The sequence below is a fragment of the Varanus komodoensis genome, unplaced genomic scaffold, assembly GCF_004798865.1.
Source record: "Varanus komodoensis strain SLA01 unplaced genomic scaffold, ASM479886v1 scaffold40, whole genome shotgun sequence".
Classification (NCBI taxonomy): Eukaryota; Metazoa; Chordata; class Lepidosauria; order Squamata; family Varanidae; genus Varanus; species Varanus komodoensis.
In genome coordinates, this window is record NW_025335942.1 from 4800277 (window position 1) to 4824859 (window position 24583).

General features: G+C 52.0%; 1 protein-coding gene across 1 annotated transcript in view; it reads left to right on the forward strand.

The window, feature by feature from the left end:
• The window catches only part of IRX1 (iroquois homeobox 1), a 13660-nt gene extending 8549 nt beyond the window's left edge, over positions 1 to 5111 (forward strand). The window contains 5 exon segments of the mRNA XM_044442827.1: positions 1 to 199; positions 2843 to 3577; positions 3579 to 3849; positions 4675 to 4747; positions 5081 to 5111. The exon segment at positions 1 to 199 is cut by the window's left edge and continues 6 nt beyond it. Coding sequence (XP_044298762.1) covers positions 1 to 199; positions 2843 to 3577; positions 3579 to 3849; positions 4675 to 4747; positions 5081 to 5111 — 1309 coding nt within the window.
• The last annotated feature ends 19472 nt before the right edge of the window (positions 5112 to 24583 follow it).

Sequence of the window (24583 nt, forward strand, 5' to 3'; positions counted from 1 at the left end):
GGCGGCCGCCGCCGCCGCGGCCGCCGCCGCCGCCGCCGCCTCGGGCCGCCCGGCAGGCGCCGAGCTGAGCAGCGGCTCCACCGCCGCCGTCACCTCGGTGCTGGGCATGTACGCGGCCGCGGCCGCCGGGCCGTACAGCTCGCCGAACTACAGCGCCTTCCTGCCCTACACCGCCGACCTGAGCCTCTTCTCGCAGATGGTGAGTGCGCGGCGCCGGGACGGGGCTTTGCGGGGAGGCGGGCGGAGCTGCCGAGGGGCCCTCGCCGCCAACCCGGGCCGCGCCGTCCCCCGCGCCCGCGCCCGCGCCCCGGCCGGCTCTGCCGCGGCGGCCTCGGTCCTCCGCCCGGACGCGCGCCGCTCGCCGCTTCTCCTCCCGCCCGACCCCCTGCGGAGCCGCGCCCGCCGCTCCCGGGCCCCGGCAGCCTTCGGGCGCGACGCTCCCCCTCTCCCGCTCTCGCCCTGACCCGCTTAGCGTCTTCCTCGCCGCTGGAACTTGCCGGGGTTTAATTAATTTGCAGCAATTAACGCGCGCCGAAAACGGGAGGCGTGCGCGCAGCTACACAGTGGCGGCGCGTAAAAGTCTCCAAAAAACCCGGGTTTTGCCCCGTAAGCCACCCAGCGCCCGCTCCCTTCCCGGATCCTTTACCAGCGAATTGGAAAGTGTTTGCCAAATGACTCTTCCTTTTCATACAGTACTACGAACTTGACTGGAAAAGCCACACTGGGGTCGTTTTCAGCCCCTCTTCCAGCCCGGTATCGAAGTATAAGTGTAAAACCCTTTGGATTCCCCGCTTCAGCATAATTTATTGATCAATTACGGAGGCTCCTCTTGGCATTTTATATGAAATGAAATGATCAGATGATGCTGATGTGTGTCTTTTTATGGTGAGGGTATTTAAAATATAGCTGGTTAACTTCTTGGTTTTTGCACGGTCCTGCTTGAAACCACGATGCTAATAGAAAAGCAGTAATGACTTTCAAAGGAATAATTTCCAGTGAATTCCCAGGAGAAATTTTGCTTTCATGTTGGCAACAATAACAAACAAAAATACCTTAACAAGGCAAAAAGGTTCTTTTATTGTTATCCTTTCTGTCTTTCTTTTTAAAAATTGAATCTTGTCCTTTACAGATGGAGCTCTTAACTCTTTGTGACTTGCACAGATTATTTCAAACTTATTAGAAAGAAGATTTCTTTCAAACGTCCTCCTTTTATACAAAATAAATATGTTTCTTTCAAATAAAAGGAATCTTGTTCTCATTGATATTATATTTTTTTTAAAAATCAGTTTATAATACAGCAGAACTTTAAATGAGCAGAACAATGTAAGACAGACTGAAATTGTCTATCCATTCTTACTTACTGGGCATCAGGGCATGATAATGATTTTCAAGTGGCTGTTTCAAAAGAATTCCCTGCAGGGGAATATAAAATGTATCATTTCAGCAACGAGAATAAATATTGCTCAATGAAATAAGAGGAGTATAGGAAGCGTGCCGTGTTGAAGCTATCATTAAAAATGGTGTGTTGATCTTACCAGATGGCAACCCGCCCCCCCCCCAACAATTCCTCTTGTGAGCCTGTTGTAAGAAATCAGGACTTTTTAAATTCCCCCCACCCCACAAAAACACCCCTCATACTTTTCCATTCACATGGTTGTATGTCAGCATATGCATTTGAAAAACTCTTTATGCCATTCTGATGTGATTAAAAAAGAAAGAAAGATAAACGAATGGACACCAAAAGAAGAAAAAGAGAATGTTTCTGAATAAGATCAGATATTCTTGTTCCTCACTCTTAAGCCTCCCCTGTTTGCATCCATCAGCATTTCCTAGAAAGTGTGGCCCTCTTCGGAAGAGTTTCCCCGACTTTGATGAAGTTTGAGAAATGGAGTCATAAAATTCCGTGTGTGTGTGCCTGCAATCTGCAGTAATAATGAGGCCTAATGAGGTTGTTAGAAAGATAAAATGTTATTTACCAAAACACCTGATGGGCTAATTTGACTTCACTCGGTTTTACTGCTGATGATAAAAAGTATATTGATTGAAAATAAATCAGTTCTGCTAAAGGCTTGCGAAAAGGAGGCGGGAAGTGTTTTGTTTTCCTTGGATGAAAGGATTACTGAACAGATGAAGGCATGGCATACATACATCCAGATAGAAAGGGGTCTCTCTTTCTGTAGCCAAGAGGATGATATGGCTGAAATGCATGGACAAAAGCCAGGGACACGTTAGCCTTTTCCAGTCCCAGGGATTCCAGTGGGAGAGAATTAAGCATGTGTGCTTAACTCTTGCCCACCGAAATCAGCGCGCCTTCGCTGGGCTTAACTGCCCGCATCGATTTGCGCCTTCCTGTTGTCTTGCTGCGCGCCAGAGACGGGGCAACGGCGCCCTGCTTCGCTCGTCCTTTCTCCTCGGTGAGCCGCTTTTGCAAACGTTGCCCGGGCGGGCCGATGGGGAGCCTGCCCCGCTGTCACTGTCGCCAGACGTGCCTGCGATGCGCTGATATGATCTCTCTGGAAGTGAGGTCACCACCCTGTTCAGCATGCCTGCTTATTTCTAATGGCACAATAAAAACGGCCTCTTGGAAGTGGATTTGGAAAATGAGCCTGGATATTTGATGAAGAGTCAGGGCAATGCTCTGGAGCTGGTGCAGAGAGACCTCCAGCTCCTCCCTTCCCTTCCCTGCCTTGCTCCCCGGCTCCCTTTCTGCCCCACCCCCCCAGGGAAAATCATGTGGGACCGCTTTAAACGGCAATGCAGAGGCAGAGCTGGTGGAAGGGGAGCTGTTGATTGTTTCCTCATTCACTCTTCCTTCTTTTCTGCTTGTCTGAATGTGTTCCAGGGCTCCCAGTACGAGCTGAAGGACAACCCCGGGGTCCACCCGGCCACTTTCGCGGCTCACACCACTCCTGGGTATTATCCCTATGGGCAGTTCCAGTACGGAGACCCGGGGCGGCCCAAGAACGCCACCAGGGAGAGCACCAGCACGCTGAAGGCCTGGCTGAACGAGCACCGCAAGAACCCGTACCCGACCAAGGGCGAGAAGATCATGCTGGCCATCATCACCAAGATGACCCTCACGCAGGTCTCCACCTGGTTCGCCAACGCCCGGCGGCGGCTCAAGAAGGAGAACAAGGTCACCTGGGGATCCCGTAGCAAGGATCAAGAGGATGGGAACATTTTCGGGAGTGACAACGAGGGGGACCCCGAGAAGAATGAAGATGATGAGGAGATAGACCTGGAGAGTATTGACATTGACAAAATCGACGAGAATGATGGGGAGCAGAGTAACGAGGAAGAGGAAGAAAAGGTGGAGCTCTTGAGGCAAAGGAGCGAAGAGGAGCACCTGGAGAAGGAGAAAGCGCTGCCCCTGTCTGGCCCCGACGGCCTAAAGCCCAAGGATGCCCTGGCCCTGGTGAAGGAAGCCTCTGACGACCCCACCAGAATCCTGAGCCCCAGCAGACAGAACAACCTGCAAGGCCCACTTCACAGCAAACCCAAGATCTGGTCTTTGGCAGAGACAGCGACCAGTCCAGACGGGGCCCTCAGCAAGGCCACGCCCCCTTCCCCCCCCAGCCCAGGTGAACCATGCCTCTGCCCAGCTCCAGCACCCAGCCTTCCTGCCCAGCCATGGACTGTACACCTGCCAGATTGGCAAATTTCACAACTGGACAAATGGGGCGTTCCTTACCCAGAGTTCCTTGTTAAACGTGAGGTCCTTTTTGGGAGTTAATCACCACCACGCCGCCCATCACAACCACCACCTCCAGGCCCAGCCCCAGCAGCCCTCGGTGTTAACAGCTCTCAGCACTGATAAGCCTTCAGAGAGGACCAGCCCGAAACACATAGGTAACGTCTAAACCACAGAGACAGACATGCTGGGAGACTAGAGGTCGGTGGCCTTGCGGAAGGGATGCCCTCCACTCTTCCTCAGTCAGTCCTGGTTAGATGGGGTGGTGATACGGGGCTCCCCCCAAAAGCTTTAATGGCCCCATGGATGGAGCTGCATCCAGTTGTTCCCCCATGGATCTCCTAAATTGCCCTTTGAGGAGATACACAAACTTTCCGCAATCTGGTGCTCACCTAATCTCATCTCCTGCAACTTCTGTCATTCCAGCTAGCACCCATGCTGGCTGGGAATGATGGGTTCTGAGGTCCAGCAAATCTGGAAAGCAGAAAAGTGGTGCAAAACTGCTCTTGAATCTACCGATTGCAACTCCTGTCGTTTTGGCAGTTGCAGTGACCAAGTCAGAATGAAAGGAACCTAACATTTAGGTAGCTCTTTTTGATGGCCGAAGGTACTTTGCCCCTGGTTGTCATTCCAGGAGCTCGACAAAGGTAGACTGAGGCAGGATGCGTGTCTCTCAGGCCATCAGAAAAATTAGCAGCAAGACTGGAATGGGGGACTTCCTGGTTCATAAAGCAGCCTTTAGACACTTGTTTACTTGTCTTGTTTTGGTTTTGTTTCATTTCATTTTAGAAGTCATGTTATATGACTTGCTGAAATGCAGGAGAAATTCTGTTGTTGGCTTTCAAGTGTAACTGGTTTATCCACATAGGTTAACTTTGCTAAGAGATTCTCTTCCTTTCTTTCTTTCTTTCTTTCTTTCTTTCTTTCTTTCTTTCTTTCTTTCTTTTCATCCTTCCTTCTTCCTTCCTCTGTTTTTCCTGCAGAAAGAGAAAATGTACCCAGGACCGACTCTCCGCCTCAGCAGTTAAAATCTCCCTTTCAGACTGTCCGGGACAAGTGAGTTCTTGTTGAGTTAAATTTACTTAAAGGAAAGAAAGTGCTTGGATAATGCAGACTAATCCAAGCACACCCTCATTACCATAAATCAAAGCACCAATCAAGCAATTCTGTAAAGCTTTTCAAAGTGGCATAAACTTACAAACTATATTCTTTAGCCTGGAAGTTTGGTGTGTGTGTGTTTTTAAAAAGTGAATACCCTCACCACCAATGTCACATTGCATTTCTATTGTGTAAAAAATTATATATATTCCTAGCCTATTCCCTAATGCAGATGGGCAACCCGCGGCTGAGCTTTCACTGATAGATGGTTCTGTCTTTTCTTCCCAACAGCTCTTTGACTCAGCAAGAGGGGACATCATGAATTTTAACAACTCTCCCTTCTGCTTGATTAAATGGGGGGTTTTTTTGGTGGAAAAGGAAATTTCACAGACTGGTCTAAAGGACAAAACAAAAAAGTGGACATGATCTTAACTGACGCCCATCAATCTCTTTTTGCAATAAAGTGGTACCAATCCATTAAAAAAAAAAAAGATTTTCCAACTCCTTAACTGGACCTTCCCCTTTTTGTTCCTCCATTTCAGAAAGTGTAATTCTAACCTTGATTGGAATATTTGTTTTGGTAAAGATTTCTCACGTGTTTGTGTTATTTTTTCTGTATATAAAGTGATTTGAAATTGTAAATAGTGCCACAGCAAAAACTTGTCTAAATCGTATATTTTTGTCTAATAAACAAAATGAAATTATGACCTTTCCCTGCACAAGGGATTTGGTGTTGCACAAGATCATTTATGAGGCTGTATTGTAATTCTTCCCCTCTCAGAAGACTGAAAGTATTAATCAATTTATTAGATTAATCAACAAGAGCTTTGGTTGATTAATTGTGAGGAAAGGGGATGGATGATTTGAAATTTAAGTCATTGTGTCTTTGAGTGAAAAACATGCTTGTTTATTTTGGAGGCCACTTTCGTTCTGCTGTGATACTGTAACAGGGACATGGGAAGAAAAAACTAAAGATTATCTTTCCTTCCAACAAGGTGTGATAGCTTTTTATGTCCAAAGGGTCCAGATTAAGTTCCATTCATTTCCACAATCTTACTCTAGCTAGAACTAACTGGGTCACAATTCTAAGCTACTTTAAATGTCCTTCCATATGCCAAAAAGATATTTGTTTTGAGAGGTCAGTAGCATGCAAATGCTTCTAAATTTAGTTGGTGGATCAGTTAATTGGTTAAAAAGGCAGATGAGAAATGGACTAAAAATACTTTAGGAACAGTGGTCTGAACTAAATATTTATGAAAATCCCTATAGCAATTTGCACCTTGTCACTGCTCAGAGTGTTTATTTTGCCTTGATGCCGGAAAGGTAGATTTCTTTTTCATATCAAAATGCTGATTTATTTATTGGCTCGTATGCATGTCAGTTGCAAACGGGCTACCTGCCTGTGTGTGTGTTTATTTATTTATTGGGGCTGTTTTGCTGTCTAGAAATACCCCCCTTACTGTGAGGGAAACGATTGCTTTCTCCTACCTCCCTTGAAGAGGATGGGGTGGGGGGGGGTCAATGTAATTGTTTTCCGGAGCCGGATTCATGTCCAACCGTATGAATGTATATTTCCCACGAGTCAGCGGATCTTTTTTTGCCATGTGTGCAAACACGGTGCAGTACCTCAAGGCCCAGGGATAAGGTAGGCGAACTGGACTAACAGGAAATAAAATTAGGATGCTTCGACTGAGATTCTGGCGCAAATCTTTTGCTGGTAGCAAATGGAAACAGTCTCTGTGCAAGCGGGGATGCCCACGTAGCTCTGTTTAACCAGGAAGGCGAGGAGGGAAGCGCGGACGAGTTTCGAAAAGCTTGGCTAATCTTCCAAAGACCAGCCCTTGAAAAAGTTGCAATATTTTTCCCCCCAGTGGCTTCCACTTGTTCTCCTTCCCACCCCCCTCCCCGGACTTTTCTCCCTTCCCTAAATGAGAATGCTAAATGAGCATTGAGCTGCTAATCAGAGACCAGATGGTTGTTGACGGTGGAAAATGGAGAGAAGCAGCTGGGAAAGTCATTAAAAATCATGGTGGAGGAGCCTAGCCGAAGTCTGCCTCCTCCGAGTAGGATTGTCGGAAACCAGGGCGCGATTGCAAATCAAATATTAATAAATTCCCCCATCAAGGGTGACAATATTGATCTGGAATTTTCTTCTCCTTTCTCCTTTCCCTCCTTTCCTTCCACTGGGGGGGGGGGATCGGCCGCCCCCGCGCGCAAACCCGCCGCTACTGTAGGTTTATGGGCTTTGCTCAGCCCAGGAAACGGGGTGGATTTTCCTGCCGTGGACACGGAAGCTGTGCGGGGATTTTTCTGCCCCCGCGTGTGCGTGCGTGCTTGGAGGGGCCGTGTGTGTGCGTGCATGCGTGCGTGACCCCGCGCAGAAGCATCCACAGAGCTTTCGGCGCGATCCGCTGCGCGTTGGATCGGAAGGAACTCCGGTGCTTTTAAACTAGGCTTGTTCCCACGGAGGGGCCGCAGCCGGAGTTGAGAGTAAGTCCCCACGGGAGCTACTCTTGAGGAGAACCGTGCAGGATTGCCCTGCACGGTAGCCTGCAGCGTCCGCGCTGCGATGGCGAGGGTGTAGGAAGAGAGGTCAGGATCCCACGGAGCGAGCTGAAGCGTGGTTACTTAGAAGTAAGCGAGAGGGTCCAGGCAGGGCGAACCGTCCTCGGGAAACGTGCGTGGGTGCCGCAGCTCGGGGCTTGCTCGCAGCTGAGCGCTCAGCATTACTCGGGAGTAAAGCGCCCCCCCCCCTCCGGTTGATCAGATTTAATGTCTCTGAGCATTAGGGCCGAGAGGTAAGTTCATTGCAATGGAGAGCCTGGGGTAGCGCGCGCGCGCGCGCGCTCTCTCTCTCTCTCTCTCTCTCTCTCTCTCTCTCTCTGTGTGTGTGTGTGCGCGCGCGCGCGCGCGCATATATGTGCATTTCAAAATATACATGCAGATTGTTAAAAATGGCCTTCAAATTGTATTTGTCCTTGCGCAGAGAAGAGAATCGTTTGAATGTAAGTATGTGTGCACACGCAACTTGTGGGGAGACGGACAGACCATTTCGGATTTTTCTTTTCTTTGGTTCTTTTCTTTCGCCGGCTCAAAATCTCAGTAAGCAGAAGCTGGGACTGCGAAAGTGATCTAACAGCCGAAGAAAGGATCCGTGAATTAGATCCCAGGGAAGCACAAACGGGGGGGGGGGGGGGCGAGGGGGGGGGGGGGGGGCAACCCCAAGCGCGCCAGCGAATCGAAGGAAACCGTTGGGTTCCCGAGCCGCTGCTGGGAACTCCTCGGGGCCGAGAACCGCTTCTCCCGCAGGCCGCCCCGTCCTCCTGCGAGGCCGCGGATGCCCTCCCCGCGGAGCAGGGCTTTCTCTTGGCTAGCCGCCGAAATCTGGCAGCATCCCCGGTTCCCAAAAGGCGACGGGCTGCGTTAAGAAAGACCCGCCCCCCCGCCACCGCCCCCCACCCCAGCTTCTGCAAGCCTGAAACTGGGTGAACAACCAGGGAAGGTAACCGAGGGGGGGTTGCACTGTGGGTGAGAGCCAAGTGGGGGGGGGTTGAAGGGGTCTTGCGGGTGCGTGCGCGTGTCTCCCGCTGTCTGGGATTTTTTAATGGGGGGGGGGGAGACGGGAACCTTGCGAAGGCCCGCAGCGCCCTCTGTAGCTTCCAGGCGGGATAATCCCTTCCCGGTGCGTCGGCAGGCAAGGAACGCGCGCGCGGCTTTCTCGGCCCCGCGCTCCCCGAGATGCGGGGCCGTGGCCGCGGCCTTTCCGACCCCGCGATGCGGGGCCGGGCCGCCCTTCAGCCGGGGTGTCCAGGGAACCGGGGTGCCATTCGTGTGACTTTACACCGGGGGTCCTCCGTTGCGCCCCACCTGCGTTGTTTGGAGCAGGAGAGCCGAGAACGGATGCAGTGACCCGGAGGAGAGCTTGTGAACTCGCCCCACTCGTGTCAAAGGCGGGTGGTACCGGCCTGGCCTTTGCATAATCCCCGCCCGGAGAATCTGCCAGGCAGCCAGCGACGGAGCGGATGCTTTCCCCGGGAAAGGTGCGTCTCCACCCCGGATTTGGGCATCCCGGGAGGGCATGCACGCGCAGAATTCGCTCTTTCTTTATCCCCGTACATCTTCACCTGCCAAAGAGGAAACACGGTCATCTGAATGCTCAGGGAAGAGGACACGTAGACGGAGATGTGGCCCAAACGCACCCCTCCGCCACCCCCGTGCAAAACCTTGCTAGGCCGTCCAGCCCAAGTTAGGCGCCCTGGAGGCCTCACGGAGACCGGGAGAGACTTCCAGCGCGTGCGGAAATCTCGCGGCATATGCGGCGTTTCTCCTACGGAAGGCGCGTCTCCTGGGGTCTGAGCAGGACGAACGCTGGGTGCGACTCCTCGCCATAAGTTGAACTTTATTGGATTTCCGGGCCACCATCCTATGCATGCTGACTTGCAGGTGAAACCCTGAAAGCAGGAGAGAGTTGGTTCCGAATAAAGCCCTCTTTCTTTGGGCCGCCAGCTCTGGGCTGGACCCGGGGCCCGGTTTTTCTCCGAGCATCCATGTTTCGGAAGGGCTGAGATGCTCAGGATCCTGCGGGAAAAGCCCGCATTTTGCCCCGTTGCGTGCAACGCAAACCGAGCGAGGCTAAAGCGGCGCGGAGATGGGCCGAGTCTGCTTTTGCGCGGTGACGAAGTGACTCCGAAGAGCCGGCTAAGACCACTGGCCTCTCCGCCAGCCCTTTGGGCTCTCCACCTGGTCCCGCCTTCCCCGACCTGGTGCCTCCAGAAGGGCTGGACTACAGCTCCTCTCAGGCCAGGATGGAGTCTGTAGTCCAGCCTAACTGGAAGGCACCACTTGAGGAAAGTGGTCTAGGAACGCTCTCTCTCGGCCTGTCTCCCTCGGCTTTCAAAGAGAAACCATCCACAAAAGCCCTCTTGCACACCCAAGATAATAAATATTTTTTCAACCCTCTTTCAATATGTTAAACTCTCCACACTAGAACTTTTTTTATTGGACACGTCGCTTAAAATAATTTTTAAAAAAAGATTGTCAGGGAGGTGATTAATACACTCTGGCGAGTAGCATCGAAGCAACGGCAGCCTCTCTGGGGGAGCACGGAAAAGCAGCGTGAAACCGATTCCGAGAGTCGGTCCGCGGAGTGCGGCCAAGCGGGCGTCCTCTGCGCTGTGGGTGGGGGCTGTGGCTCGGCGATAGAGCATGTGCAGAGAGCCCGGGATTGCCGAAAGCAGAGCTGCTCCCGGGCCGTGCAGGCAGGGGTCTCCCAGGGCCTTTCCTAAAGGGTGCGTCAGATTTACAGGTATCTACTCTTACAATCGAGTCCCTTCTCTCCGTCCCTCCGCCCTCGCCCACCCCTTTCATCTGGAGATCTCTGGAGATCGCGGACACGGGCACATTTTTTCCCGGGGGGGGGGAGCGGGCGTCTGATCTTTGGGTTGTCCTAACGACACTCTTACAGCCACAGGATTTCATGGATTTGGGAATTTTACTTATGGCTCCTTTTCCATTTTTGGAAGGTAGGATAAAAATGCGGAGGGGGCGGCAGCAGCTACCCAGTTGTCCGCCTTCGGAGGGTGGCCGGGAGAAATAAAACCGGAAGGAATGCCAAGTCCGGGCTGGCCGCGAAATGCATGCGAGGCGGCGAGGGCGGACGCTGCAGACCGAGCCCAGAGGCCGCGCGGTCCTCCCCCTTCCCTTTGTTTAAGTTCTCGCTCGCAGGCAGATGCGCCCAGTTCCTCACTGCGATGAGCCAGGCTCGTTTTCGGGGATCGGTCCGATCCGGGGGCAGGGAAAGCGGGGGCCCCTAAAGATTTGCAGACTTGCGCTTGCGGGAAGAGCGCGCACTTTCTGGGCGAAGCGGCGCGATGCCGCTTCCCCGCGCCGCTGGCGTGGACACGGGGCCCGGCGCGGCGCGGCCGCCGCCGATCCGGACCAGCCCTGTTGGTCCCGCGGCTGCGGGGCCAGGAGCGCTGGGCAGCCCGTCCTTGCCCCTCTCGGCCCCCGGGGACGGGCGCCGAGCTCCGGGCCGCCCGAACGATCACAGCGGTCGTCCTGGCGCCCCCCGTTCCCCGCCGCCGCCTCCCGCAGCAAGCCGCGCAGAGCCATTCTCTGCCCAACGCATCCGCCGTGCGCTGCAATATGGCGCATTCGCGCGCACGCCTCTTCCCAGTGGCCTGACACTGATTAATGGGACACGCGCCCCCGCCCCCGCCCAGGCGGCAGGAATGCTCAGGACGATGAATCATGCGCTATAAAGTTTCAGTCGTCCTTGCCGGGTGAGGGACCCTTGCAAAGGGAGCGCGCAGGAGACTCCTGGGAGGGGGCGAGGGGGGAAAGATGCCCTCCAAGCCGCGCTTAAGGTGTGGCAAAGTTGAGCGCCGCGGATTAGGCCCCTCCTGCTTCTGGCAGCCTGGCGCCAGAATCCTCTCCTTCTGGGTGTGTGCTCCCTGGTCAATGTTATTCCAAGATACACTGCACCTGCACCGGGAAGCTCCATCCTGCTTGCGGCTGGCAAAGGGCAACCCACAGGTCTGCGGAATTCCCTTTTCAAGCTTCCCAAAGCTGAGGGAAGCACAACTTATGCCTGTTGCCTGTGCCCAAAGCGACCCCTCAGCGATTTTCCGGGCAACACACACCAACACCTGTGCTTTCTTTGCATCTTCTCTCCACCCTGCAAAGGGGAACACGAGTGTGTGCAGAAAAAGTTACGGCAATGCGGTGCGCCTTTCCACCTTCATCTCTCCGTGCGCCACTTCTACTGATTTTCACTGTGTGCCCAGAGAGCATCATGCTAATGAGGCTGCTTTTCTACGCATGGAGCAAATAAATACTGGCATGCTTGCGCAGGTGTGCGCGTATTCATGCCTGCACATCATTGTTCGCTCGTACAGGTTGGGCTCCAGATGTCCCGGCCTACAAGTCCCATCACTCCTAACTGGCATAGCCAATGGCGAGGCCTGAAGGGAGGCTCAGGCCAGCATTCCTGCAGGGCCACAGGTTGTCTCCTTGCAGCAGAAAAGCAGGGGGGTGCTTAGTTTCGCGCGCGTCAAAAGCTTCCCAAACCCGGGAGACAACGTGGCCACACTCGGAAGGGCTGTGCTGAGCGGCCTTGCAGGCCTCTTCCAGCTCAGATCATTTCCCTACGATTTGATTCCCAGATCAGCGCTTTCCCACATAAAGGCCGCCGTGGTTGTCGGGGCTTCCAGCTGAAATGTCAGGACAACGCCATGCATCTTGGGGTGATGCTGGGATTTGGCCCCAAGCTCCATTTGGCCTGCGCGGTGCTGGATCCCCCTCCGCTTTTCAGCTGGAACCGGGTTGTGTGCACAGCCTTCGCTTGGGCTTGGGGTGGGAGAGCTTGCTCCCTGGTTGCTTGTCAGAAGAAGTGCTATCAGCAGCAAGTGGGGCTCTCTTTGTGCATCGGACACCCTTCGGGTGGGAGAGAAGTGGGCAGGGAGATCGTTTTGATGGCTGCCACGATCCCCAGAGGCATTCTGGGGTGTTCAGAGCAGGTATTCAGAGGAGCAGTTCAGCTTGTCCCTAAAGCAGGGGTCTCAATCTCAACTTACCTGGGGGCCCCGGAAGTAGAGTCTGGGTGAGGCTGGGCCGCATTAGGCGGTGGTGGTGGGCCGCTTTGAAGGCCGCAGGGCCCCTCCCCAGTGCCCTGCCTGTCCCGGCAACTGGCCCACGGACCACGAGTTCGAGACCCCTGCCCTAAAGGAAGGAAGGAAGGGCTGCCGGGTTTATGCTGTACAGGTGGAGAGAATCGAGTGTGTAAGGTTTGGTTCTCCTCCTCCAACCCTCAGACCTGGTTTCTAAGGAGAAGAACTTCACAGACATGGTGGAATAACCTGATCAATTTTTAAGGGCCTGCTTTTTAACTGGAAGGTGGGGGCAGTGGTGCAGCCCGGGAAGGATGGGGGGAAATGTAGCCCTGGACTTTATCAGGTGAGGAGCTTCACAGGGCACTGGGGAAAATCTTTTGGTTTGCATTTTAATGCAAATGTATGTTATTCTGCACACTGGGACCAATGCAAGTGCCAAATCTCAGGTCTGTTACAACACTGCACATCGTTAAATTTAGCTGTGGGATCCTTTAATCGAAAAGTGGCATAAAATGCATTTAATAGAAGAAAGTGCATACCAGAGAGCATGTGTCTGTATATGTGTAAATTCTATGACATTTAGATTCGAATAATATAGAATTGTTTGCAAAAAATTACTAGGAAAATAGTTAGGCAAAACTGTGTACCATAAAAGCATGTATTAGAGAAAAGTACACAGGAATGTGTATACGTTTTGTATGAATTTAAATGATACGAAGCATGTGGGACAAACTGAAGTTAAGATTGGAAAAATAAGAAGCCAGCGTGGCATAATGGTTGATGTGTTAGACTGAGATTGGGGAGAACCAGGTTCTAGTCTGCCCTTGACCCTGAAGCTCAGTGGATAGCTTTGGGCCACCCTAGCCTACTTCACAAGGTTGTTGTGAGCATAGTATGGAGAAGAAGAGGTGGGTTACGTAATTGAGGTTACAAGAAGAGAAAAGGCAGGACAGAAAGATAAGAAATAGATAATGGAGTAAAACCAACATTACTAGACTCGCCAAGCCAGATGAAGTATGGAAAGACCCTGTAAAGATGTTATTCCTAGCTTGCATTTTATGATGCAGATTTTAAATAGTGTTTTCTCCTTTGAACAGAAAAGCAGGACAAACATTTGCATCTCCTGGTGCTGACTGTATGGTTCCCCTTGGGTGTGTGGTGTGGGGCACTCATGGTCAACTCTGGCGCTGGAGAATGGACAATTACCAAACCAATGGACAAGGTTCCACTTATGCATCCAGAACATGTGTGGATGGTGATGAGGGCGACCACGCAGCCATCATCCACGTGCATGTGTGAATCACAGCTTTCACACGGGTGCCGAGCAAGCCCCAGGGGTTCCCTCCAAGTGAACACTTTTCACTGCAGGTCCTCCCGAATTCAGTTGCCAGCCATCGTCAGTTGGAGGCACCCATCTCAACCTGGAAACCCTGATTTCAGATGGAGCCAAGTGTTTGGACAAGGCCAGAAGCTTTTATGGGTTAACTTCACTGTGTTACTGGTACCACCGGAGTGGCTGGTGACTCCCAGATATGAATGGTTCCCAGAATGAGGACGGGAGACCTGGGAAATGTAGCTGAGACCAGTCACCAGTGTTAGTCCTATGTAAACCCATTGAAGTGAAAGGAACTTCGGTTTGTCATGGCTCACATAACGCTCATTCATTTGAGTAGGTCTACTCTATGCGGGAGTAACATTGAATACTATGGGGTGGAGGGAAGCCTAGACATTGAAATGATGGCGGTCCCTCCCTCTCCCTCTCCCTCCCTCCCTCCCTCCCTCCCTCCCTCCCTCTCTCTCTCTCTCCCTCTCTCTCACACACACACACACACACACACACAGAACTTCTTATTTCTCTAACCAGACACTTCCTAAAGGGAATCAGAGCAGACGTCTTGAAGCTTAAGGCTGCCATATGGAAGCAGGTCTTGCAGGATTCAATTCTGAGTAAAGAAAACACTGTCCTGATTTCTGGAAATTGTTTATTTTAACCACTAGGCCAAAAAATTATATAACAATAAGGAATACGTTCAGGATACAGCTTTGGGTGTTGGAGTCTTAGCTCCCTTACTCTGACTGTTCTAAGAATCCCTTACATTTCCTGAGGTTATATGGGCCTTTTGCGGTCTTGATTTTGTTTTAGCCAAAACAACCTTGTGGGGTAGCCCAATGGCACCTTCTGTGTCTACTCTGAGTAAATCCCACTGTCTTCAGTGTTGCCCACTCCCACGTGAGTGTGCCTGCATGGTCACACCAACATGGGAGAAAGGCGACTTGAAATTAGTAGGGCTTACTGCCATGTAAACATCCATGGGAAGATGAAGTTGTAAGGAACCACAGTGCTTTGCTTAAGTCAACTGGCATCTGTCTACTATCCATCTAAATCCTACACTTTGTCTCCTGAATTATAATTATGTGGGTTGTCCATCCAATGTTCATGCTCTTTGCCTCTGCCTACCGCAATCCATCTGTGTACTTGCAGAGGAGTTGCACTGGCCTCAGTGAGAACCAGTGTGATGGGAAGGCTGTAATGCAGGAGATCCAGGTTGTAATCCCCACTCAGCCATGAAGCTCACCGGGTGGCTTTGGGCCAGGCTCTGTCTCTCAGCCTAACCTACCTCACAGGGTTGTTGTGAAGAGAACAGGAGAGGAGAACTTTACAAGCTGCTTTGGGCTCCTTGCAAGATGGAACAGAAACTCAGTGTGGTGATCCAGACTTCACCGCGAACTGACCGTCCGACGCGTTGCCCCGGTTTTTGCACACGTGCGTGCGTGATGGAGAGGGGCAAAGAAAAGGTCGCAAGCGGTGACTTTTGCCCGCTTAGCCATGATTCCCCGGATCCTTGATATCTGAAAGGCAGAACGGAGTGCACAGGAAAGGAGTCAGAGGCAAGTCCGGACGGACGAGCGCGGTGGGAGAGGGCGCGAGATTCCACCTCCCGCGGCAACAGAGTCGCCGGGAGTTTCCGCAGGCCTGTAACTCCTCGGAGCATCTCAGGAGCCCCCGCAGCGGGCCCGCGCAAGGGGGGGCGCGGATCTCCCCGGGTTGGCGCCGCAGCAAGGCGGCGGGTGGGCGGACGCGCGGAGCCCTTCCCGCAGCGCGCCGCGGAGAGCTGGGCTCGTGTGGATTCCGAGTCCCCAAACGCGCTCGAGGCGCACACCCCTGACGGTGGGTTCCCAGTCCGCCCGGGCCCCCAGGCGCCTCCAAGACCCCAAAAGGAGCCCACGAAGTCCGCCCCGAAGGCGGACTCCTCTCCGAAAGATCCCGGGGACGCACAAGACCGGAATCGGCCTGGACGTTACGCGAAGACTCCCCCAGTGTGCGACTCGACAGACCAAATGCTCCTGTGAATCAGACGATATATTTTTTTAGAATGTAGGCGGGTTTTAATGGACTTGAACCCTCCATGAATGCTATTTCAGGTTGTTTTTCTAAAAAGGGACTCTTAGGGAGCAGCCACGGTCAAAGGTGGAATGCAGGGAGACTTACCTTCGAGTGGGCACGTGTAAAAAGTAGCAGGTGTGAGAGCATTTGCGGACCTTCTCTTTGTATTACGGGTTCACTTGCAGTAGCCGCCCCAATCGCACGCCTTGCCTCTCCCTTTCCCAAACCTTCCATAGTCATGAGGGCCCTGCGCGCCGCATTGATTTCGATGGGAGAATAAAGCCTTAAAACAACGGGCGGATTGAATTTGGCTGGATCGCATCCTGAGCCGTGCAGTTTGGCTGAATCGCGCCCTTACAATCTAAAGTCTAGACCGTAACAACTCCTTGGGTCACCTCGTCTTCTTTTTCTTTTTAAGAAGCTCGAGGATAAGAGATGGTGATGCACTCGCGCATTTGAGTGTGTGTGGATGCACGCGCGCGTGTGCGGGGAGGCGTTCAGTTTCACTACTGCCTGGAGTTAAACTTGAGATTACTAGTTCACGATTTGGGAAGGGAAGAGAAGGGAAGAGAAGAGAATGGGAAGGGAATGGGAAGGGAAGGGCCATTAAAACCCAGCTACAGAAGGATCCAAGAAATAACCTCACGTTCAACTTTCCACCGGCCTTTACTCTCTAACTCGTACGCTGGCCACGATCCAGCATGAAGTGCTATTTCGTTCTTCCACGTTCGGTGAGAATCAACCACCCCTGAAACCCGTCGAACTGAAACCCACCGAGTTTTAGGAGCGCAATTGTTACGCGTACTCCAGAGTAAACCTGTTTATGGGGAGTCGTGCTCACAACCAGGAAAGCACGCTTAGCCTGGACTGCAGGCAGTCCCGTCGGGTTTGCCTGCAGCCAAAGGGGCCATCCTAGCCATGCCTCCTCAGGAGTAAGTCCCGCTGAGCTCTCTGACGCTTGCTCAGGTAAGTGGATACGGCGGGGCAGTCTCGCTCGTGCCCAGTATTCGGAACAAGCCCTTTCATCACTGCTCCATCTTTCCGTCTCTCTGGTATTTTATTTCTAAAGTTTGCTCCAGTTGGTTTTGATTCCTGCCTCTCAAGGGTGCGGGGAGGGGCCTGCTGCCAGGCGGCGCCACGTCTTTGCGCTGCCTCCGCAGCAAGGGGCGCAAACTTCGGCAGGGCTTAGCCAAACACGCCCCTCTGAGCCGCGCCGCCCGGTTAGCCCTGGGCTGGGCAGCTGCCAGGCACGCCCGCTAAGGGCTGACGCGGAAGGCGATCGCGAGCGGGGCAGAGAAATCCCGGCTTCCAAGGAGGAGCCGGTGCGCGCTGGGCTAAGCAGCGCCTCCCCGAGGGAAAGCTCCTGGGCTTGCGTTTTCCCACGCCGCGCAAACGTGGCGGCAGCGCGGGGCTGCTGGGAAAGGCGAACTCCGCGCCAGGGAGAACTAGGAGAGGAGCTGGAAACAGCGCTGCCGACACGGAGTTGTTCTTGCGCACACCCTGCGCCTGGTCACAGCTAGGATGCCGGCGCACCGGTTTTGGCCCGCAGCTAAAAATGGATACTGCAGAGCTAAGAAAGGATAGAAGAGGGCTGCTCAAGGGGTCGAGCGGCTGCGACACCTCTCCTCTGGCGAGAGATAACCGCTGCAAAGACCTTACCACGTAGGAAAAATGGTGAGGAAGCAGAGCCACGACGGAGGTGTCGTGGCGCAGTGCAGAGGAGGCCTTTCCTCCCTCCCTCATATTTGCAATTATATTTATTTGTACCCTGCCTATTCCTGCGACTAGGACTCCCGACGGCTCACAACATACAAAAGAGCACAATTAAAACATAGGTAGAAGAAGAGCACAAAAGCTGAAGTAGAATTAGTAGCATGTTAATTCTTCCATATAGCTGGAAGTGAATGTTCCTGCCCAGTCCTGGATGCTAAGCAGCGTTGAGCTTGGTTGAATTTTGGATGGGTGACTAACTGTTGTATTCTTTGGCTTTGGCTACGGGTGATAAAAACTGTAATGTAATACTAATGATTAAAATTAAATAAAACATCAGTGTTAAAAGCAGTGCAATATATAAAATAAATTAGTCTCGTAGGTCCAAGATTATTCCCGAAGTTCTGCAGGAGCAGAAAGGTTTTTGCCTGGTGCTGAAAATACAGCAAGGAAGGCACCATTCACCCTTGGGGGGGCGGGGTGCCAGAGCTTGGGGCAACCACCAAGAAGGACCTATCTATTTTCTCACCTAGCATGCCTGTGAAGGTGGTGGAACTAAGGGAAGGGCCTCCCCAGAAGAGCTTAATGTACGGGCAGACTCAGAAAGCAGAATACAGTCTTTTAAGAGAGTCTGGACCTTAGCTGGATAGGGCTTTGTAACCAGCTTGTTGAACTGGGCCTGGAAACGGACTGGGAGCCAGTGAAGTTCTTTCAGTCGTGGTGTTGGGAGCTCCTGACATTCAGCCCCACTCCACAGTCTGACACAGCTCTCTGGAGCAGTTGGAATTCCTGAATACTCTTCAAAAGCAGTACCTTTCAAAGCCCGTTTCAGGACTCCAAAAGTACTGTGCGAATCTATTCCTGGCCAGCACTGAAACTTGGCCAGAAGTACCTCCCCACAAGCTGCCTGATGTCTGCAGGAGAAGTGTAACCCCATCCAGCAAGGATTTAATCTCTGTTCCTTCATCTGCCTTCTGACTGACCCAGAGAACTTCTATCTCCTCTGGACCAAGCTTCAATTTGTTTGCCCTCCTCAGTTCAGTACTGCCCACAGATGCCGACCGAACACCACAACTGTGTCCTTGGCATGAGATGGAAAGGAGGAATGGAGCTGAGTGTTCTCAGCATAGGTGCTGGTGACCCAGAACCTCACCACTTTGGACAACCTCTCCCATCCAATGGTTTTGTGTATGTGTTAACTAACATGGTGGACAAAATGGAGCCCTGAGGAACACCACAGGTCCATGGCCAGAGAGATGGACAGGAGCCCTCGGTTCTAGAATCATATCATAGAATAGTAGCATTGGAAGGGGCCAGAAGGCCACTGAGTCCTGCTATTGCAGGACACTAAGTTACGCCATCTTCTGGGCCAGTGCCTCCAATTCCCTTCCCAGAGAGGCAACTGAGAAGGACACTATTGTACTGAAAGCCACTGAGAAGTCCTGCAGAACCAACAAGCTTCCATTCATGATAACCGTCCCATGAAGCTGATTGGTGGGAGAGACAAGACAGATCAAAGGAATTACTTGTTCACACATAATCTAGCCAAACTCTTTGCCACTACAAAATGTAGTGATTTGGACTGCTTTAAAAGGAGATGGGGCATGCTCATAGGATATGAGGCTGCTAGTGACTCCTAGTCCCCATGGCTATCTGTTCCCAGGAGGCAATTTCAGAGGCAGTGTGCAGGGGAACATGGGTGCGAGGGTTCTGTTGCATTCATGTCCTGCTCGAGGGATCCTGCAGACAGCTGGCTAGACCTGCATGAACAAAATGCTGGACTGGACGGGCCCTTGGGACCTGATCCAGGAGGGACCTTCCTGGGTTTTTCGTCTTCTGAGTAGTGTCATTTATTATCCGTTGGTTTGTTTCCCTCCCTCTCACCACCCTGAATTTCAGAGGAAGAAGAGAAAAGTTGGAAAGTGTTCTTCCTGCCTCACACGGCTAGAATTTGGAGTTGCCCAGTTAAATCGACAAGCGGTAGGTCAATGTCGGCAGGTGCTTCCTGCCGCCAGAGGGACATCAACTTGCTGCGAAAACAGCTTGGCAGATTCGTAGTCTTGCCAATCATTATTCGTGGGAAGCAAAGTGGAGCTTCCATATTCAAAAGCAGCAGATGGGAGGGACACGAGAAGGGGAAGCAAAAGTTACAATGGGCTTCCAGGAGGCATCCAGAAAACCTTGTTAGAAAGCAAAACCTGGTCCAGATGGACTTCGTTCTGATTCATCAAGGCAATTTTGGGTGGGATCCAGATATAGGCATACTTAGGTTGTGTTCACATAGCACAACAAGCAGCCCTGCATGGTTGTCATGGGTTGAAGGTTTGTTTGTTTGTTTGTTTTTTGCCATGATCTCCTGACAGACATCAAGTGGCTTCTACTTTATGGTGGTGTCCAACCTCCCTGCTCAGTCCTCCCACTGTTAGCAAGTATCCTATCAGCCACTGCCCATGTTGCCTGCCTTTTCCTCATTGGTACACACATAGAGGCTGGATGGCTGGAGTGACTCCTGCGGCTGCCACTCTTTCCAGAGAACTTTGTGGTAGCTTCATACTAGCACTGTGGAAACTATGATGCTGACTTCAGACAACATGACAAGCCATGAAGTCATGGCAAAACCATGCTTCTGCGTATAAGTAAACCTGGCTCTTACCCACTGGTGTCACCCCCTTCCTTCCTTCAAATCACCTGTCACACCGCCTTGCTCACAGGCTTTTGGCTTGTTCTCTTTCTTGGCTGTTGCCATGTTTTCCCTCTGCATAGCAGCAGCTTTCACGTGGGCGTCCCACCATCTCCCTGTCTGCCAGCCCCAATGCAGATACACTGTTGTTTTCTCCACTGGCTACTTTATAGTGCAATGTAAGCTTCTTGCGAACAGGGACCATGCGGCCCATGTAACACTGGCGTAACATAAACGAATAAGTGGATAAGGGATTCATGCATTCTGCAACGAAGCTGCTGGCATGGAAAGAAAGGTTCCAGGCCGAACCGTCGTGTCAACAGCATCGCCACTTAAGCCTTGGCTTAAAGACAAGTCAGAGAAGAAAGGTTGAAAAAATATTAACCATCTTTGAGGTGCGTAGCCGTTCGTGTGTGAGTGTGGGCAAGACTGGGTGGGGAAGACGTTTTAAGAAGGAACTAGCTGTGGCAAATGCTGCCCAACTCACACAATGAAGCGATTAACATGTTTACGAATCAAATTAATCGCACATTAACACCGCAGCTCAGTGCAGCGGAATGCTAAACACGGCAGGCTGGAACGCCGGCCCGCCCTCTGCCACGTGGTTGCAGGGAGTGGAAGCCAGGGAAGGTGCTGGCACACACAAGCGGCTTTTGTGTTTGGGCAGACATCTAAAATGTTCTGGAGATGGTCGGGAGCCCCAGGGGAGGCGGGGAAGCAGACACTCCTGTGCAGAAGGGAAATGGCGGTGGAGAAAAGGAAAAGAAGGAAAAGCTTTGGAGAAACTTTCAGCCCTGCTAGCACATGACCACACTCGGTCTCCATTGATTAAACTGAGAGCCAGACAGCTCGTACAAGCACACATTCCTGATTTTCTCATTGCCCGATGACACGCAGCTAAGTGTGCCTGGGGGCTTGGTCAGAGGACATGGAATTAGGGGGAAATGCAGAAGTTGGTCTGTGGGAGCCTATTTATGCCTCCCCCCTGAACACTGACCGACAAACACACATCTGTGGGCGGCCGCAATGTCTGGACGAAGCAGTATAGATTGGAAACCTCGGGTCCACATTTCTCCCATCACACCAAACCACTTTTTTGAGGGGAGGGCATTCAGAAGAATAGCCCTGTTGGTCTATTGCAGCAAAAATGACCAAGAGACTTGTTGCTAACTGGAGACTGACCAATTTATTCTGGCATAAACATTTGTGTACAACACTGCACTTCATCAGATCCACGGAGTGTCACCGAAAGTTTCAGATTCTTATACAGAGTGGTTAGAATCAGAATTATACTAGAAGAACTGTGTAGAAGAAATGAGACTTCTGTTTCCCCTTTCCCCAGGATAGCTCTTCCAGCCCCCTGAAAATACAACACAGAGTCCAATAAGGGTGAGCTGTGGGGAGAAGGGGCATGGCCCAAACTGCAGTGAGGCAGGCAATGCCCTCGCCTTTGTGGAAGGCAACGCACCCCTATTCATGGTGCATTGGTGTGTGTGGGGAGAGAGAGTAAAGAGTGGGGCATGAAGGAAAATAAGCTCAGAAACCCCTGGAAGAGGCCACCCCACTGCTAATTGTGTCTGCTCACTGATAATATTCTGCCACAAGGGAAGCCAATTAAGCTGTGTGGATGGATATGGATGGATGGGTGGATGGAAGGATGGAATCCTCCCACATTCAGCTGTGACTTTGTACATTGTGCATCCTGCCATAATGTAGTGATTTGCCATGGTGAGTTGGTGGAACCAAGCTTCAGGTTGGGTGCCAAGAAGCACTTCCTGATGGTTAGGACCCCTAGGATAAGGAATGGGCTTCCAAGGGAGGTGGTTGAGACCCCACCAGTGAGGGCATTCAAAGGAAGATTGGACAACCACATGCTGGGGATTGCATGAGCGGGGCTGGCTGGAGCCAGGGAAAGACTAGATGGCCTGGAAGATCACTTTGTCTCTATGTTTCTAACCCTCAGATGAGCCCAGTGGTCGATTGGGCTCACCATGGGCACTTCACTCCCTCCGGGATCCTTCCCCATTGTTCCTCCCAGTGGTATTTCTGGGCGCACCATGGGAAGAGTGACCACCTTTCCCATCAGCCACAATTGCAATCTGCCTTTGGATCCCTACAGCTGTCTCTTCATGTCTCCCCACCCATGATCAGGGAGCCCAAGGACCAGCTGGGAAGTGCCCAGCAGCCCCTTGGAGGGCTTGCACATGCCTCCCCGCCATTTTTCAATTAATGCTCTTATGTCTGCAAATGGGTGCCAAACCCACTGTTGCTTTCTTCACTGTCCCTGCTGCGCCAACATGGCCTGGGCCTGGAAGCAAAATGGCGACACTTTGCAGCCCCAGTGGGGGAAGGGGGGAGAAGCCTGTCAGCTCATGAGTCGACAGATCAGACCTCCACCCCGTGGCACCAATGCACACCCTTCTGGCTTTGAAACATGGCATGCAGCAGTTCCCCCCTTCCCACTCAGGAGAAGAGCCCTTGAGCTGCAGGTGGGGTGGTCTTGGCTTTCATAGAATCATAGAGCAGTAGAGTTGGAAGGGGCCTTGAAGGCCATCGGGTCCACCCCTCTGCTGTTGCAGGACACCATGTTACACCATCCCACTCAGAGGGCTGCCCAGTTTCTTCCTGAATGTCCCCAGTGTGGGAGAGCCCCCCACCTCTCCAGGCAGCTGTTCCCACTGCCGTATTGCTCTGACAGTGAGGAAGCTTCTCCTGATGTCCAGCCTGAACCTGGGTTGCCGCAACTTGACTTGATTATTCCTGCTTTAATTGCCAGCCCCATGGTCGCGTTGGGGCCAGCTTTCCACAGTGCTTTCTGGCCAGCTGCTTGGCAAGAGCGGCAAGGAGATCTTGTTGTGGGACTTGACTCAAGGCATGGCAACCCAACCAGCAGACCCTTCACGAAACCACTGGCTCTTCCTGTGCTTACTAACTGTGACTGGTATCCACAACCACAGTCACATAACGCCTCAAACACTGACACCTGCCCACCGTCAGTTGTCTTATGGTGCAAACCCAGCCATGAAATGATCGCTACCCCTGTGGGGACCAGTGCTAAGAGAGTCCCAGCCGGGTGTGGGACCTATGTTGTTTTGATGTGATGCATCTCAGATGATGGCTCTTATCTACTGATCTCATTGGCATTAAGTGACATGGGTCAGGGCAATTGTTCTGAGATGGCTCCTTTGCACTTGTGAGTCCTCAGTGGACTGGGAGTGAAGAATATCAGTATGCGTGAGCCTTCTCCCAGTTCTCCTCATTGCTCTGGGCCGAGATCCTCGGCTGCCGGAGTAGAACAGGCGCATTGGTAAAGATTCCCCGCTGTCAAATAATCAGATGTAATTTCTTCCCGTCTCTCTGTGTGTATGTGTTTTCTAATCTTTTGCCACCATGGTTTTTGGGCCCGTTCCAGAGGGCTGCACAAAGAAAAGCTGAGCATCTGAAGTGTCACTCCGCAGCTGTGGCAAAAGAGAGGCATTTCCATTCTGTTGACGCTTCTAGCACATGTGCGCAACAGAAGGTGTTATCAAAGGAGCCGTTCACCCTCAGTTCTGCGCATTATTTTTTCACCGCTGTGGCGAATCTTTCTGAGCTCCGTGAACCAATAAAACAAGAGCCCCTGTTTGAGTTGATATATTAATATTTGCGGAGGATTTGCAAGGTCGGGGCAAAATGTCAGCAGATTGCCAGGGCAAGACTGCGGGGAATAATTAAACAAATCTCTCAGCACTTCAGCCTCCTGAACATCTTTATTAATCTTTTGGAAACAGTAATGCTGAAAAATTCCTGCTTTCGCAACCGTAAGCAAAGAGTCGGTTGAAGTTGCCTTAATCAACTCCTTGGTTCGGCGATGTTTGCTTTCTGACAGATTCTTGGCCCCCTCCCTGGGAGATACTTGCGAGCCAGGAAGGCGGTAATGGGCAAATTATCACCAGGCGGCCGAGATTCTCACCTCAGCCACAGCGCTAGTAAATGCTCACGGATGTCAGGAGAGGGTTTCATTGGGTCCAGGAGGGGGGGAAGAGACCGCTCCTCTTTCTGCAACTTCTTGCTGTATGTTTTGTGGTTTTAAAATATTGTATCACAGTGACAAGCACCTTCACCACTGTAGCTTGCATCCCGGCACTCCACTTTTATTCCAGTAATATATAAAGCGAGGCCTATTCTTGTGGCTACCTTGCATCACCGCTTTAGCTCCACACAAAGAAATCTCGGGGCTTGGATGGCATCTGGGCAACTTTCGCCTGCTTTCTGAGTGGTGATGGAAAAGCACTCTGTACCTGCTCAGGGATACTTGGATCAGGTCTCAAGTTTGGTGGATAAACCAGAGGCTGGGGGCTTTGGTGCAAAAGAAGAGCTGCCTGCACTCAATTCAGGTCCCCCAAAATGGGCTAATGTTGCCATTCCTA